The 17,973-nt window shown below is 51.7% G+C and overlaps 1 protein-coding gene across 7 annotated transcripts; it reads right to left on the minus strand.

Annotated features, from left to right (window-relative positions):
• Positions 1-1,660: 1,660 nt before the first annotated feature.
• LOC140069291 (uncharacterized) lies at positions 1,661-17,731 on the minus strand. 7 transcript variants are annotated; one of them, XM_072114806.1, is made up of 13 exons: positions 17,531-17,731; positions 17,405-17,437; positions 8,484-8,771; positions 8,257-8,292; positions 7,205-7,249; positions 5,798-5,942; positions 5,568-5,764; positions 5,432-5,473; positions 4,333-4,389; positions 4,120-4,155; positions 3,623-4,001; positions 3,316-3,413; positions 2,703-3,216 (listed from the first exon to the last, which is right to left on the minus strand). In XM_072114806.1, exons 3-11 carry the CDS (start codon positions 8,768-8,770, stop codon positions 3,953-3,955), a joined length of 894 nt encoding a protein of 297 aa, XP_071970907.1. In that variant the 5' UTR covers position 8,771; positions 17,405-17,437; positions 17,531-17,731; the 3' UTR covers positions 2,703-3,216; positions 3,316-3,413; positions 3,623-3,952. The 7 variants fall into 7 exon arrangements, with proteins under 7 accessions (XP_071970903.1, XP_071970904.1, XP_071970902.1 ...); XM_072114802.1 differs by lacking the exons at positions 2,703-3,216; positions 17,531-17,731 and adding an exon at positions 1,661-1,777 and having other exon boundaries at positions 17,405-17,506; XM_072114803.1 differs by lacking the exon at positions 17,531-17,731 and having other exon boundaries at positions 2,702-3,216; positions 4,120-4,152; positions 17,405-17,506.
• Positions 17,732-17,973: the final 242 nt, after the last annotated feature.

Here is a 17,973-nt window from a genome sequence, read left to right on the forward strand (position 1 = left end):
AGCGGCTCCTCTGTAGTTACATGGAGGATACACCAGGCCTGGAGATACTATATACACAGCGGCTCCTCTGTAGTTACATGGGGGATACACCGGGCCTGGAGATACTATATACACAGCGGCTCCTCTGTAGTTACATGGAGGATACACCAGGCCTGGAGATACTATATACACAGCGGCTCCTCTGTAGTTACATGGAGGATACACCAGGCCTGGAGATACTATATACACAGCGGCTCCTCTGTAGTTACATGTGGGATACACCAGGCCTGGAGATACTATATACACAGCAGCTCCTCTGTAGTTACATGGGGGATACACCGGGCCTGGAGATACTATATACACAGCGGCTCCTCTGTAGTTACATGGGGGATACACCAGGCCTGGAGATACTATATACACAGCAGCTCCTCTGTAGTTACATGGAGGATACACCGGGCCTGGAGATACTATATACACAGCGGCTCCTCTGTAGTTACATGGAGGATACACCAGGCCTGGAGATACTATATACACAGCGGCTCCTCTGTAGTTACATGGAGGATACACCAGGCCTGGAGATACTATATACACAGCGGCTCCTCTGTAGTTACATGGAGGATACACCGGGCCTGGAGATACTATATACACAGCGGCTCCTCTGTAGTTACATGGAGGATACACCGGGCCTGGAGATACTATATACACAGCGGCTCCTCTGTAGTTACATGGAGGATACACCGGGCCTGGAGATATTATATACACAGCGGCTCCTCTGTAGTTACATGGAGGATACACCGGGCCTGGAGATACTATATACACAGCGGCTCCTCTGTAGTTACATGGAGGATACACCGGGCCTGGAGATACTATATACACAGCGGCTCCTCTGTAGTTACATGGAGGATACACCGGGCCTGGAGATACTATATACACAGCGGCTCCTCTGTAGTTACATGGAGGATACACCGGGCCTGGAGATACTATATACACAGCAGCCCCTGTCACGTATTATACCATGTGATGTCACATACTCCAGTATATATTTATATATATTATAGTATATTTACCCCGCATTAGAAGTTAGGCTTACAGGACTGTAATTGCCTGGCATAGACCTGGAGCCTTTTTGTATATTGGCACCACATTCGCCTTGTGCCAGTCACTTGGCACCGCACCAGACATTAGGGGATCCCTGACAGCGGCACAACAATAACAGGACTGGGTTCTTTAAGAACTGTGGGGTGTAACCCGTTTGGCCCAGGAGCCTTGTGCACATTTACTCAATTATGTCCTTTTTTGGGGGGTGATATGTTTTGTTATCTTTGGCCACACTTGCCTGTTACTGTTGGGGTACAGGTAGTGCACCCCCTTATACAGATCTGATTCCCATAAGATCACAATCTCTATAGGGCCGTGTACCTGACAGAAGGTGCACCAGGATTTAGTGTAGTGCAGACCCCCTACAGACAGAAATGTACCCAAACACCTCCCCAGACCCCCGGAGCTATAAGATGGTATGTGGTGGTCTGGTAAAGGGGCGACCCTCCAATATGGACCTGCAGGGGGAGACACTGGATGTGATGCAGCTGTAACTTATGAACGCCATGACAGTGGAGCAGACCTGAGCCTCGGGGAGATCTCCTAATGTGGTGTAAAGGACTGGTAGACTCCTTCATGTGGTTTATCATTTATTTAGTATATATGGTGTAGACCTTGTCTTTGTCCTGTACACATGGCGCCAGTCATGTCTTCCTCCATAGTGTCTGGTTTACCACAGCGCAGGAGGAATCCGAGGAACCTGCAGGAGACAAGACCAGGGGACATTGTGACTGGAGAGACCCTCTACCATCATCAGGGTTAGGAGTAACGAGGATTTCCCTAACACCTCCACATCGGCAGTGAGTGGGGGGTCCCGACTCTCCAGGGACAGGATCTCCCTGCAAATCCGAGGTGTTTCCTGTTCCTAGAGAGACATCGATCGCTGCACCCACAGTCCCCGAGGAAGGAGAAGGAGGTTATTGTGTAGTCTTACCCCAGATCCCAGGGTCTCAGCATCTGGAGGGCGGGTACAGGGGAGATGTTCTCCTTCTATGTCCTGAGCTGTTACTCCCTCCATATAGGACATTCATGGCCAGGGGAGGACACCGGATGGAGAGGCTTGGATTGGAGCTTCTCTTCTCTCCTCTTTGGGGTCTCCTCGGAGTTGTAGGGCTGCTTTCTGGGGTTTATAGAGTGAATGGACTTTTGGAAAAGGGAGATGGGAGAATCTTTGTATAAGAAGGCGCTGGGCTCAAAATGGATCCAGAGTCTGTTCTGATCAGTTTAGTATCTAATAGGTCCACTATCTGGGGTCCATATGGTATGGACTTTGTTAAAGGGACATGGAAATAGAGGTTCCAGGGGTCGGAGGAAAGAAGACCAAAGTTTTCTAGATGAATGAGAACTTAGTGGGTCTATCTTATCAGTTTAATATCTAATATGTCCGCTCTCTGGGGTCCATATAGTAAATGGACTTTTGGAAAAAGGACATGGAAAAAGAGGTGAAGCCTTCTTCCAGGAAATGTGTAGTAGACACTTTGGGCTCAAAATGGATCCAGGGTCTGTTCTGATCAGTTTAATATCTAATATGTCCACTATCTGGGGAACATCGATTAAATGGACTTTTGGAGAAGAGACATGGACATAGAGGTGAAGCCTCCTCACAGGAAATGTGTAATATACAAGGAGTCTCTGTCGTCTTTCTATAAGAAGGCATTGGGCTCAAAATGGATCAAGGGTCTGTTCTGATCAGTTTAATATCTAATGTGTCCACTATCCGGGGTCCATATAGTAAATGGACTTTTGGAGAAGAGACATGGACATAGAGGTTCCAGGGGTCGGAGGAAAGAAGACCAAAGTTTTCTTGATTAATGAGAACTTAGTGGGTCTATCTGATCAGTTTAATATCTAATATGTCCGCTCTCTGGGGAACATATAGTTTGGGCTTTTGGAAAAGGGAGATGGGAGAATCATTGTATAAGGAGGCGCTGGGCCCAAAATGGATCCAGAGTCTGTTCTGATCAGTTTAATATCTAATATGTCCGCTCTCTGGGGTCCATATAGTTTGGGCTTTGGTAAAGGGACATGGACATAGAGGTTCCAGGGGTTCGGAGGAAAGAAGAGCGGAGTTCTCCTGATTAATGAGATTAGTGGGCCTAGTGTTTGAGGGAAGGAAGGATCCGGAGAAGAGACAGAATCCTATAAAAGAAAATATCAGCTTTGTGAAGAAGATTCAGACTTGTGGAACAAGATATCCGGGGCAGAGGCCACCAGGAATATCTATGGAGGCTTCTTTACCATTTGTAGATGCAGGTCTGAGGAAATCGTGAGACCTCTCAAAGGTCTTCTACTCTGAGGAGTCCGGTCTACAGCAACGCAGGAGACATGGGAGGAACCTGCAGGAGACAAGGACAGGGGGAGATTGTGAGTCCTGATGTGGGGACCCTCTACCATCATCTCTAGTCGTGGGCATAGGGTAGGTGGCGCCTCTCCAGGGACAAGACACAACATGGAATAAATAATCGGGACTCCCCTATAGATCTGTGGTGTTTCATGTTCCTAGAGAGGCTCCAGGAAGGAGCAGGATGACATCACACAGCCTTACCCTGGACCTTAGCGCTGTCTGGGCGGAGGAGCAGCACCTGGAGAGCCGTTACATGGAATATGTTCTCCTTCATGGACCTTCCTAATGGAGCACAGCGGATGGAGAGGCTTGGATCGCAGCTTCTCTTCTCTCCTCTTTGGTGGACGTGGATGAGGTAGGTCATCGATCAGTGGAAAGGCGCCAACCCCGCAGAGATGTGGGGCTTCCTGATGCCCCTGCCCAGGGACAAGACGGTTCTGGGCTCAAAATGGATCCAGTCTGTTCAGTTTAATTTTCTGATACGTCCGCCATCAAGAAATGAACAGGAAGATGGAGCTTTCCGCAGTCCTTCTATTCTGAAGTGTCAGCTCTGCAGCAACACAGGAGGAACCTCATGAACCTGCAGGAGACAAGACCAGCGGAGATCGTGTTCAGTCCTGATGTGAAGACCCTCCACCATCATCTCTACTCGGTGTCATGGGGGAGGAGTCAAGCACTTTACAAAGTTGTGTATTTACCTTGAGGGTTTCTTCTCCCCTTTGCTGCTTCTGCTGCTGAAAGATGAAGATATTTATTAGTCATGTGACAAATATTATTAGGATCCCGGGACCCAGGAAATCTACCCCCCCCCCCCCTCCCGCTCAGAAAGAGCATTGAAACACAATAGGGAGCTGATATATATATATATACAGAAAGCGCCCCCTAGAGGAAGAAGGTAAAGTGTCAATCACCTCTTCCTGCCGCTGCCGGGGCTCAGGCACTTGGGCCTCCACCACTTGCGTCTTGGCCTAAAGGATAAAATAATAGATAAATCTCCATGAGTGGTGGAGTCACCCAGGATCAGTCCAGAAGAGGGAGGGTGAACCTTATATACCCCTCATGTCCCCAATATACCCCTTATATACCCCTCATGTCCCCAATATACCCCTTATATACCCCTCATGTCCCCAATATACCCCTTATATACCCCTCATGTCCTCCATATACCCCTTATATAACCCTCATGTCCCCAATATACCTCTTATATACCCCTCATGTCCTCCATATACCCCTTATATACCCCTCATGTCCTCCATATACCCCTTATACCCCTCATGTCCCCAATATACCCCTTATATACCCCTCATGTCCCCCGTATATCCCTTATATACCCCTCATGTCCTCCGTATACCCCTTATATACCCCTCATGTCCTCCATATACCCGTTATATACCCCTCATGTCCCCCATATACCCCTTATATACCCCTCATGTCCCCCATATACCCCTTATATACCCCTCATGTCCTCCATATACCCCTTATATACCCCTCATGTCCTCCATATACCCCTTATATGCCCCTCATGTCCCTCATATACCCCCTCATGTCCTCAATATACCCCTTATATACCCCTCTTGTCCTCCATATACCCCTCAAGTCCTCCATATACCCCTTATATACCCATGAGAACCAAGAACATTGAAGAATGAGGGGAGGTTCTGATTATCATTGTAGCTTCCCTTTAACAGGAAGAATCTCGGAACATGATCTCCAATGATAATCCAGTCCTGTCCGCTCCTCCTTACTCCTCCTGCAGTCCCAGCGCTGTACGCCTCTGGTGCTCCCCAGGACTGCAGGAGGAGCCCTTGTGTACCGTCTGGTGAACTCTGGGTAAGGGACTGGGTGCCCGCAGAGAGGACTCCCATAGTTTTGCCACCACTGGTCCAGAATATTCTATACATTGAAGTTCTGGATCATGTTCCGTGGACACAGAGTGGAAGAGCTCAACACAGAAAAGTATGTGACCCCCTTGTGGAGTCCAGTAATGTCATAACAGTCCTATATACTTACTGGAGAGACTCCTCACTGGCCCAGGCCACCTTCACCTCTCGTCTGTGATAGAAAACACAGAGATCAATGTATGAGCTATAGATAACTATGTAACGTCTCCTATTACCTGGACATTATATCTGGACCCTGCACTCACCTTCCCAGACCCTCTATGTCCTCCTCCAGATGTGCCTCTATCAACAATTCCTCCTCTTCCTCCTCCACCTTCTCCAGCTTCAGATGTATCTCCTCTACATCCACCACCTTCTCCTCTTCCAGATGTATCTCCTCTACCTCCTCCTCTTCCAGATGTATCTCCTCTACCTCCTCCTCTTCCAGATGTATCTCCTCTACCTCCTCCTCCTGCTCCAAATGTATCTCCTCTACCTCCTCCTCCTGCTCCAGATGTATCTCCTCTACCTCCTCCTCCACCTTCTCCTGCTCCCGATGTATCTCCTCCACCTTCACCACTAGCAGATCGTCCTCCTCTGTCTCCTCCTCTGATTCGTGATGTTCCATCTCATCTTCCTCACTGTATGACATGGGACATCAATGATTTATGAATAAGTCGGATAATATGGAGACTGGGGAATCATGAGTTATATTCTCTCCGGGAGAAGCAGATGGCCCTTAATAATCCACTGAGGCTCTGCCACCCAGGGGCCTACTGAGCTCTGTCACCCAGGGGCCTACTGAGGCTCTGTCACCCAGGGGCCTACTGAGGCTCTGTCACCCAGGGGCCTACTGAGGCTCTGTCACCCAGGGGCCTACTGAGGCTCTGTCACCCAGGGGCCTACTGAGGCTCTGTCACCCAGGGGCCTAATGAGGCTCTGTCACCCAGGGGCCTAATGAGGCTCTGTCACCCAGGGGCCTACTGAGGCTCTGTCACCCAGGGGCCTACTGAGGCTCTGTCACCCAGGGGCCTACTGAGGCTTTGTCACCCAGGGGCCTACTGAGGCTCTGTCACCCAGGGGCCTACTGAGGCTCTGTCACCCAGGGGCCTACTGAGGCTCTGTCACCCAGGGGCCTACTGAGGCTCTGTCACCCAGGGGCCTACTGAGGCTCTGTCACCCAGGGGCCTACTGAGGCTTTGTCACCCAGGGGCCTACTGAGGCTTTGTCACCCAGGGGCCTACTAAGGCTCTGTCACCCAGGGGCCTACTGAGGCTCTGTCACCCAGGGGCCTACTGAGGCTCTGTCACCCAGGGGCCTACTGAGGCTCTGTCACCCAGGGGACTACTGAGGCTCTGTCACCCAGGGGCCTACTGAGGCTCTGTCACCCAGGGGCCTACTGAGGCTCTGTCACCCAGGGGCCTACTGAGGCTCTGTCACCCAGGGGCCTACTGAGGCTCTGTCACCCAGGGGCCTAATGAGGCTCTGCCACCCAGGGGCCTACTGAGGCTTTGTCACCCAGGGGCCTACTAAGGCTCTGTCACCCAGGGGCCTACTGAGGCTCTGTCACCCAGGGGCCTACTGAGGCTCTGTCACCCGGGGGCCTACAGAGGCTCTGTCACCCAGGGACCTACTGAGGCTCTGTCACCCAGGGACCTACTGAGGCTCTGTCACCCAGGGACCTACTGAGGCTCTGTCACCCAGGGACCTACTGAGGCTCTGTCACCCAGGGGCCCACTGAAACCTGGAGTCACCCAGGGGCCTACTGAGGCTCTGTCACCCAGGGGCCCACTGAAACCTGGAGTCACCCAGGGGCCTACTGAGGCTCTGCCACCCAGGGGCCTACTGAGGCTCTGTCACCCAGGGACCTACTGAAACCTGGAGCCACCCTGTATGTACTTACATGTAACCAGGCAAACAAATCGCTGTTTCTTTTGCAATTCTCTTCCTAAAATAGAAAAGACATCGCTGGTTACTGGAACTGCCCAACACATGTCCCCATCTACCCCTCATGTCCCCTGTGTACCCCTCATGTCCCCCATCTACCCCTCATGTCCCCATATACCCCTCATGTCTCCATATACCCCTCATGTCTCCATCTACCCCTCATGTCCCCATATACCCCTCATGTCTCCATATACCCCTCATGTCCCCATATACCCCTCATGTCCCCATATACCCCTCATGTCCCCTGTGTAGCCCTCATGTCTCCACATACCCCTCATGTCTCCACATACCCCTCATGTCTCCATATACCCCTCATGTCTCCCATCTACCCCTCATGTCTCCATATACCCCTCATGTCTCCAGTATACCCCTCATGTCTCCATCTACCCCTCATGTCCCCCATCTACCCCTCGTGTCTCCCGTATACCCCTCATGTCCCCCGTGTACCCCTCATGTCTCCACATACCCCTCATGTCTCCAGTATACCCCTCATGTCCCCATCTACCCCTCGTGTCTCCCATCTACCCCTCATGTCTCCAGCATACCCCTCATGTCCTAATATACCCCTCATGTCTCCATATACCCCTCATGTCGCCATATACCCCTCGTGTCCCCCCATCTACCCCTCATGTCCCCATCTACCCCTCATGTCCCCCATCTACCCCTCGTGTCCCCCATCTACCCCTCGTGTCCTCCATCTACCCCTCGTGTCCTCCATCTACCCCTCGTGTCCTCCATCTACCCCTCATGTCTCCCATCTACCCCTCGTGTCTCCCATCTACCCCTCGTGTCTCCATCTACCCCTCATGTCTCCCATATACCCCTCATGTCTTCATCTACCCCTCATGTCTCCCATATATCCCTCATGTCTTCATCTACCCCTCGTGTCTCCCGTATACCCTTCGTGTCCCCCGTATACCCCTCGTGTCTCCCGTATACCCCTCGTGTCCCCCGTCTACCCCCCATGCCCCCCGTATGCCCCTCATGTACAGAATATGGTATAATTACCTTTTATTGGGGTCGGAGCCATAGACTTTCCACCACCTGTTGGGGAATATGAGGAGATACATGACATATACCGGTCAGGAGACATCACTACACATTCCCAGACGACCAATCACATCACTGATATACACTATGGATCGTGTCTCGTAGGATTGGGAAGATTTGGATCACAAAGGTTTGGGGTCAGTTTATTTGTCTCCTGAAGTCACCAGTGCAGTGACTCTACTTACATCATCCTCCGGCCCTGCTCCTTCTCTGTCATCTGTTCTTGGATTGTCACCTCCTCCCACCATCTCCTCTTCACCTCCATCTTCCTCTGCTTGGTCTTCTCCTCCATCTTCACCTCCTTGGTCTTCTCCTCCTCCCATGCCCTCTTCACCTCCAGCTTCTTGATGTTCCTCACTATCTCCTCCTCACAGATATCTATCACCTCCAGCTTCTTGATGTTCCTCACCATCTCCTCCTCACAGATATCTATCACCTCCAGCTCCTCCTCCATCACCTCAAAGTCGTCCATCCTAGAAGTAATAAGACGGTGAGTGTCCAGGACATGTTCTATGGTCTCTACAGATGGAGACATGATGGACATCAGACATTAGTAACGTCTCATAGACCAGAACCAACATCAACCGGCACCAAGAACCCAAGACCTGAAGCTGCATCTTCATACAACGTCTTCTCCATGATACATGTCCCACCTATAACCGGACCCCTACTACACCCAATCTACAGCCCCTGTACCACCCCCAGTCTACAGCCCCCAGCCCCTGTACTACACCCAATCTACAGCCTCCGAGGAGGACCTCTAGAGCACCCAAGACCCTCAATATCTTCTCCATGATACATGTCCCCCCTATAACCGGCCCCTACTACACCCAATCTACAGCCCCCAGCCCCTGTACTACACCCAATCTACAGCCTCCAGCCCCTGTACTACCCCCTAATCTACAGCCCCCAGCCCCTGTACCACCCCCAATCTACAGCCCCCAGCCCCTGTACCAACCCCAATCTACAGCCCCCAGCCCCTGTACTACCCCAATCTACAGCCCCAGCCCCTGTACTACCCCCAATCTACAGCCCCCAGCCCCTGTACTACACCCAATTTACAGCCGCCAGCCCCTGTACTACCCCAATCTACAGCCCCAGCCCCTGTACTACCCCCAATCTACAGCCCCCAGCCCCTGCACTACCCCCAATCTACAACCTCAGCCCCTGTACTACACCCAATCTACAGCCCCCAGCCCCTGTACTACCCCCAATCTACAGCCCCCAGCCCCTCTACTACCCCCAGTCTACAGCCCCAGTCCCTGTACTACACCTGTACTACCCCCAATATACAGCCCCAGGCCCTGTACTACACCCAATCTACAGCCTCCAGCCCCTGTACTACCCCCCCAATCTACAGCCCCCAGCCCCTGTACCACCCCCAATCTACAGCCCCCAGCCCCTGTACTACCCCAATCTACAGCCCCAGCCCCTGTACTACCCCCAATCTACAGCCCCCAGCCCCTGCACTACCCCCAATCTACAACCTCAGCCCCTGTACTACACCCAATCTACAGCCCCCAGCCCCTGTACTACCCCAATCTACAGCCCCAGCCCCTGTACTACCCCCAATCTACAGCCCCCAGCCCCTCTACTACCCCCAGTCTACAGCCCCAGTCCCTGTACTACACCTGTACTACCCCCAATCTACAGCCCCCAGCCCCTGTACTACACCCAATCTACAGCCCCCAGCCCCTGTACTACACCTGTACTACCCCCAATATACAGCCCCAGCCCCTGTACTACCCCCAATCTACAGCCCCCAGCCCCTGTACTACACCTGTGCTACTTCCAATCTACAGCCCCCAGCCCCTGTACTACACCTGTACTACCCCCAATCTACAGCCCCCAGCCCCTGTACTACCCCCAATCTACAGCCCCCAGCCCCTGTACTACACCTGTACCACCCCCAATCTACAGCCCCCAGCCCCTGTACTACACCTGTACTACCCCCAATCTACAGCCCCCAGCCCCTGTACTACACCTGTACTACCGCCAATCTACAGCCCCAGCCCCTGTACTACACCCAATCTACAGCCCCCGAGGAGGACCTCTAGAGCACCCAAGACCCTCAATTTCTTCTCCATGATACATGTCCCACCTATAACCAGACCCCTACTACACCCAATCTACAGCCCCCAGCCCCTGTACTACACCTGTACTACCCCCAATATACAGCCCCAGCCCCTGTACTACCCCCAATCTACAGCCCCCAGCCCCTGTACTACACCTGTGCTACCCCCAATCTACAGCCCCCAGCCCCTGTACTACACCTGTACTACCCCCAATCTACAGCCCCCAGCCCCTGTACTACCCCCAATCTACAGCCCCCAGCCCCTGTACTACACCTGTACCACCCCCAATATACAGCCCCCAGCCCCTGTACTACCCCCAATATACATCCCCAGCCCCTGTACTACACCTGTACCACCCCCAATCTACAGCCCCCAGCCCCTGTACTACACCTGTACTACCCCCAATATACAGCCCCAGCCCCTGTACTACCCCCAATCTACAGCCCCCAGCCCCTGTACTACACCTGTGCTACCCCCAATCTACAGCCCCCAGCCCCTGTACTACACCTGTACTACCGCCAATCTACAGCCCCAGCCCCTGTACTACACCAAATCTACAGCCCCCGAGGAGGACCTCTAGAGCACCCAAGACCCTTAATTTCTTCTCCATGATACATGTCCCACCTATAACCAGACCCCTACTACACCCAATCTACAGCCCCTGTACCACCCCCAGTCTACAGCCCCCAGCCCCTGTACTACACCCAATCAACAGCCCCCAGCCCCTTTACCACCCCCAGTCTACAGCCCCAGCCCCTGTACCAACCCCAGTCTACAGCCCCCAGCCCCTGTACTACACCTGTACTACACCCAATCTACAGCCCCCAGCCCCTGTACTACATCTGTACTACCCCCAATCTACAGCCCCCAGCCCCTGTACTACACCCAATCTACAGCCCCAGCCCCTCTACTACCCCCAATCTACAGCCTCCAGCCCCTGTACCACCCCTAGTCTACAGCCCCCAGCCCCTGTACTACACCTGTACTACCCCCCAATCTACAGCCCCCAGCCCTGGTACTACACCCAATATACAGCCCCCAGCCCCTGTACTATCGCTGTATTACCCCCCAATCTACAGCTCCCAGCCCCTGTGCTACCCCCAATCTACAGCCCCCAGCCCATGTACTACACCTGTACTACCCCCAATCTACAGCCCCCAGCCCCTGTACTATCCCCAGTCTACAGCCCCTAGCCCCTGTGCTACCCCCAATCTACAGCCCCCAGCCCCTGTAATACACCTGTACTACCCCCAATCTACAGCTCCCAGCCCCTGTACTACACCTGTACTACCCCCCAATCTACAGCTCCCAGCCCCTGTGCTACCCCCAATCTACAGCTCCCAGCCCCTGTACTACACCTGTACTACCCCCCAATCTACAGCTCCCAGCCCCTGTACTACCCCCAATCTACAGCCCCCAGCCCCTGTACTACCCCCAGTCTACAGCCCCCAGCCCCTCTACTACCCCCAATCTACAGCCCCCAGCCCCTGTAGTACACCTGTACTACTGCCAATCTACAGCCCCCAGCCCCTGTACTACACCTCTACTACCCCCAATCTACAGCCCCCAGCCCCTGTACCACCCCCAGTCTACAGCCCCCAGCCCCTGTACTACACCTGTACTACTCCCCAATCTACAGCTCCCAGCCCCTGTGCTACCCCCAATCTGCAGCCCCCAGCCCCTGTAATACACCTGTACTACCCCCCAATCTACAGCTCCCAGCCCCTGTGCTACCCCCAATCTACAGCTCCCAGGCCCTGTACTACCCCCAATCTACAGCCCCCAGCCCCTGTACTACACCTGTACTACTGCCAATCTACAGCCCCCAGCCCCTGTACTACTCCCAATCTACAGCCCCCAGCCCCTGTACTACTCCCAATCTACAGCCCCCAGCCCATGTACTACACCTCTGCTACCCCCAATCTACAGCCCCCAGCCCCTGTACTACCCCCAATCTACAGCCCCCAGCCCCTGTACTACACCTGTACTACCCCCAATATACAGCCCCCAGCCCCTGTACTACCCCCAATCTACAGCCCCCAGCCCCTGTACTACCCCCAATCTACAGCCCACAGCCCCTGTACTACCCCCCATCTACAGACCCCAGCTCCTGTACTACCACCCTTCTACAGACCCCAGCCCCTTTACTACACCTGTACTACCCCCAGTCTACAGACCCCAGCCCCTGTACTACACCCAATCTACTGCCCCCAGCCCCTGTACTACACCTCTACTACCCCCAATCTACAGCCCCCAGCCCCTGTACTACACCTGTACTGCCCCCAATCTACAGCCCCTAGCCCCTGTACTACACCCAATCTACAGCCCCCAGCCCCTGTACTACCCCCCAGCTACAGCCCCCAGCCCAGGTACTACAACCAATCTACAGCGCCCCGCCCCTGTACTACCCCCAATCTACAGCCCCCAGCCCCTGTACTACACCTGTACTACCCCCAATCTACAGCCCCCAGCCCCTGTACTACACCCAATGAACAGCCCCCAGCCCCTGTACTACACCTCTACTACCCCCAATCTACAGCCCCAGCCCCTGTACTACCCCCAATCTACAGCCCCCAGCCCCTGTACTACCCCCCAGCTACAGCCCCCAGCCCCTGTACTACACCCAATCTACAACCTCAGCCCCTGTACTACACCCAATCTACAGCCCCCAGCCCCTGTACTACCCCAATCTACAGCCCCAGCCCCTGTACTACCCCCAATCTACAGCCCCCAGCCCCTGTACTACACCTGTACTAACCCTAATATACAGCCCCCAGCCCCTGTACTACACCTGTACTACTCCCAATATACAGCCCTCAGCCCCTGTACTACCCCCAATCTACAGCCCCCAGCCCCTGTACTACCCCCAATCTACAGCCCCCAGCCCCTGTACTACACCCAATGTACAGCCCCCAGCCCCTGTACTATGCCAACCTACAGGCCCCAGCCACTGTACTATGCCAATCTACAGCCCCCAGCCCCAGTACTACCCCCAATCTACAGCCCCCAGCCCCTGTACTACCCCCAATCTACAGCCCCCAGCCGCTGCACTACACCCAATCTACAGCCTTCAGCCCCTGTACTTCCCCCCAATCTACAGCCCCCAGCCCCTGTACTACACCTGTGCTACCCCCAATATACAGCCCCCAGCCTCTGTACTACACCTGTACTACTCCCAATATACAGCCCCCAGCCCCTGTACTACCCCCAATCTACAGCCCTCAGCCCTTGTACTACCCCCAATCTACAGCCCCAAGCCCCTGTACTACCCCCAATTTACAGCCCCCAGCCCCTGTACTACACCAGTTCTACCCCCAATCTACAGCCCCCAGCCCCTGTACTACACCTGTACTACCCCCAATCTACAGCCCCCAGCCCCTGTACTACCCCCCATCTACAGCCCCCAGCCCCTGTACTACCCCCAATCTACAGCCCCCAGCCCCTGTACTACCCCTGTACTACCCCCATTCTACAGCCCCTAGCCCCTGTACTACCCCTGTACTACCCCCATTCTACAGCCCCTAGCCCCTGTACTACCCCTGTACTACCCCCAATCTACAGCCCCTGTACTACCCCCCATCTACAGACCCCAGCCCCTGTACTACACCTCTACTACCCCCAATCTACAGACCCCAGCCCCTGTACTACCCCCAATCTACAGCCCCCAGCCCCTGTACTACACCTCTACTAACCCCCAATCTACAGCCCCCAGCCCTGGTACTACCCCCAAACTACAGCCCCCAGCCCCTGTACTACACCTGTACTACCCCCAATCTACTGCCCCCAGCCCCTGTACTACGCCAATCTACAGCCCCCGTGGAGGACCTCTAGAGCACCCAAGACCCTCAGTATGTACTCCATGGTATCAATTCCCCCAGGTAAATGGCCCCCAGATCTATGGACTCCATATAATGATGTCCCCATCTACACTATGACAACTCTGCCTGGACACCATATAATGATGTCCCCCATCTACACTATGACAACTCTGCCTGGACACCATATAATGATGTCCCCCATCGACACTATGACAACTCTGCCTGGACTCTATATAATGATGTCCCATCTACACTATGACAACTCTGCCTGGACACCATATAATGATGTCCCCCATCTACACTATGACAACTCTGCCTGGACTCCATATAATGATGTCCCCCCATCTACACTATGACAACTCTGCCTGGACACCATATAATGATGTCCCCATCTACACTATGACAACTCTGCCTGGACACCATATAATGCTGTCCCCATCTACACTATGACAACTCTGCCTGGACTCCATATAATGATGTCCCCATCTACACTATGACAACTCTGCCTGGACACCATATAATGATGTCCCCATCTACACTATGACAACTCTGCCTGGACTCCATATAATGATGTCCCCATCTACACTATGACAACTCTGCCTGGACACCATATAATGATGTCCCCCATCTACACTATGACAACTCTGCCTGGACACCATATAATGATGTCCCCATCTACACTATGACAACTCTGCCTGGACTCCATATAATGATGTCCCCATCTACACTATGACAACTCTGCCTGGACACCATATAATGATGTCCCCATCTACACTATGACAACTCTGCCTGGACACCATATAATGATGTCCCCATATACACTATGACAACTCTGCCTGGACACCATATAATGATATCCCCATTTACACTATGACAACTCTGCCTGGACACCATATAATGATATCCCATCTACACTATGACAACTCTGCCTGGACACCATATAATGATGTCCCCATCTACACTATGACAACTCTGCCTGGACACCATATAATGATGTCCCCATCTACACTATGACAACTCTGCCTGGACTCCATATAATGATGTCCCCATCTACACTATGACAACTCTGCCTGGACACCATATAATGATGTCCCCATTTACACTATGACAACTCTGCCTAGACACCATATAATGATGTACCCATCTACACTATGACAACTCTTCCTGGACACCATATAATGATGTCCCCATCTACACTATGACAACTCTGCCTGGACACCATATAATGATGTCCCCATTTACACTATGACAACTCTACCTGGACACCATATAATGATGTCCCCATCTACACTATGACAACTCTGCCTGGACACCATATAATGATGTCCCCATCTACACTATGACAACTCTGCCTGGACACCATATAATGATGTCCCCATCTACACTATGACAACTCTGCCTGGACACCATATAATGATGTCCCCCATCGACACTATGACAACTCTGCCTGGACTCTATATAATGATGTCCCATCTACACTATGACAACTCTGCCTGGACACCATATAATGATGTCCCCCATCTACACTATGACAACTCTGCCTGGACTCCATATAATGATGTCCCCCCATCTACACTATGACAACTCTGCCTGGACACCATATAATGATGTCCCCATCTACACTATGACAACTCTGCCTGGACACCATATAATGCTGTCCCCATCTACACTATGACAACTCTGCCTGGACTCCATATAATGATGTCCCCATCTACACTATGACAACTCTGCCTGGACACCATATAATGATGTCCCCATCTACACTATGACAACTCTGCCTGGACTCCATATAATGATGTCCCCATCTACACTATGACAACTCTGCCTGGACACCATATAATGATGTCCCCCATCTACACTATGACAACTCTGCCTGGACACCATATAATGATGTCCCCATCTACACTATGACAACTCTGCCTGGACTCCATATAATGATGTCCCCATCTACACTATGACAACTCTGCCTGGACACCATATAATGATGTCCCCATCTACACTATGACAACTCTGCCTGGACACCATATAATGATGTCCCCATATACACTATGACAACTCTGCCTGGACACCATATAATGATATCCCCATTTACACTATGACAACTCTGCCTGGACACCATATAATGATATCCCATCTACACTATGACAACTCTGCCTGGACACCATATAATGATGTCCCCATCTACACTATGACAACTCTGCCTGGACACCATATAATGATGTCCCCATCTACACTATGACAACTCTGCCTGGACTCCATATAATGATGTCCCCATCTACACTATGACAACTCTGCCTGGACACCATATAATGATGTCCCCATTTACACTATGACAACTCTGCCTAGACACCATATAATGATGTACCCATCTACACTATGACAACTCTTCCTGGACACCATATAATGATGTCCCCATCTACACTATGACAACTCTGCCTGGACACCATATAATGATGTCCCCATTTACACTATGACAACTCTACCTGGACACCATATAATGATGTCCCCATCTACACTATGACAACTCTGCCTGGACACCATATAATGATGTCCCCATCTACACTATGACAACTCTGCCTGGACACCATATAATGATGTCCCCATCTACACTATGACAACTCTGCCTGGACATCATATAATGATGTCCCCATCTACACTATGACAACTCTTCCTGGACACCATATAATGATGTCCCCATCTACACTATGACAACTCTGCCTGGACACCATATAATGATGTCCCCATCTACACTATGACAACTCTGCCTGGACACCATATAATGATGTCCCCATCTACACTATGACAACTCTGCCTGGACACCATATAATGATGTCCCAGCTACACTATGACAACTCTGCCTGGACACCATATAATGATGTCCCCATCTACACTATACACTCATGGGCCCCATATATTTCTAATAACTTTGTTCAATGAGAGGGATGTGGGAACCTGAATTTCCAATAGTGAAGATGGGTCTTTACTATTCAGGTTCCCTCATCCCTCTCCATAGATATTAGAAATATACGGGGCCTTGGAGTAGATCAGAAGGGATTTACCAGATATATGCAGCTGGCAGCCACCACTAGGGGGCACTCACTATATATGGATGAATACAACTACTCTAATACACAATAGCTGCTGTATACAGTGAGCTCCCCCTAGTGGTGGCTGCAGGAAGACATTGTACATATACAGGAAGGATGGACTTACCGCAAAATCACACAAAATCTCCAATCACCAACTCTGTAACAGAGGAGAAGTAAAGAAGTGGCCATTACTGAAGAGCAGGAGAGATTATAGAAGAGAATGAAGGAGCTGAGGACACAGCGGACTTACCTCAAACGCCTACAGAAACCCTCAGAGGTGTATTAGTTCTACAGCTCCTTATATACCCAAGTGATGTCATAATATGGGGGAGGAGCCAGCAGCACAACATTCCATGACATCACAAGGAGAAAGGCAAGGCAGCCAATCAAACAGCAGGATGTTGCGATGTGGGGGGAGGAGCCAGCAGCACAACATTCTGCCACAATCTATTTTGAATAAACTTTATTTATTTTGTATTTGTTATGGACATAACAATCCCAACTGCTGCAATATTGGGAATAATAACAGAAGGGAGGATTCTGGGAACTTTATATAAACGGGAGGAGGAAGAGGATTGTCATATGGATTTTATCCTTCCTTTTATTATTTTTTACATTTTTCCATCTAATATATAAAGCTGGATGTGTGTGTGTGTGTGTATGTGTATGTATATGTGTGTATATGTATATGTG

Source organism: Engystomops pustulosus, chromosome 7 (assembly GCF_040894005.1).
Source record: "Engystomops pustulosus chromosome 7, aEngPut4.maternal, whole genome shotgun sequence".
In the NCBI taxonomy this organism is placed as follows: Eukaryota; Metazoa; Chordata; class Amphibia; order Anura; family Leptodactylidae; genus Engystomops; species Engystomops pustulosus.

Coding starts and splice junctions, on each gene's coding strand:
- LOC140069291 (XM_072114802.1), bottom strand. CDS start 17,469: ATGGCCACTTCTTTACTTCTCCTCTGTTACAGAGTTGGTGATTGGAGA. Junction 4,156..4,332: donor CCCGGCAGCGGCAGGAAGAG/GTGATTGACACT, acceptor TTCATCTTTCAG/CAGCAGAAGCAGCAAAGGGG. Junction 4,002..4,119: donor GGGGAGAAGAAACCCTCAAG/GTAAATACACAA, acceptor TGTCTCCTGCAG/GTTCATGAGGTTCCTCCTGT.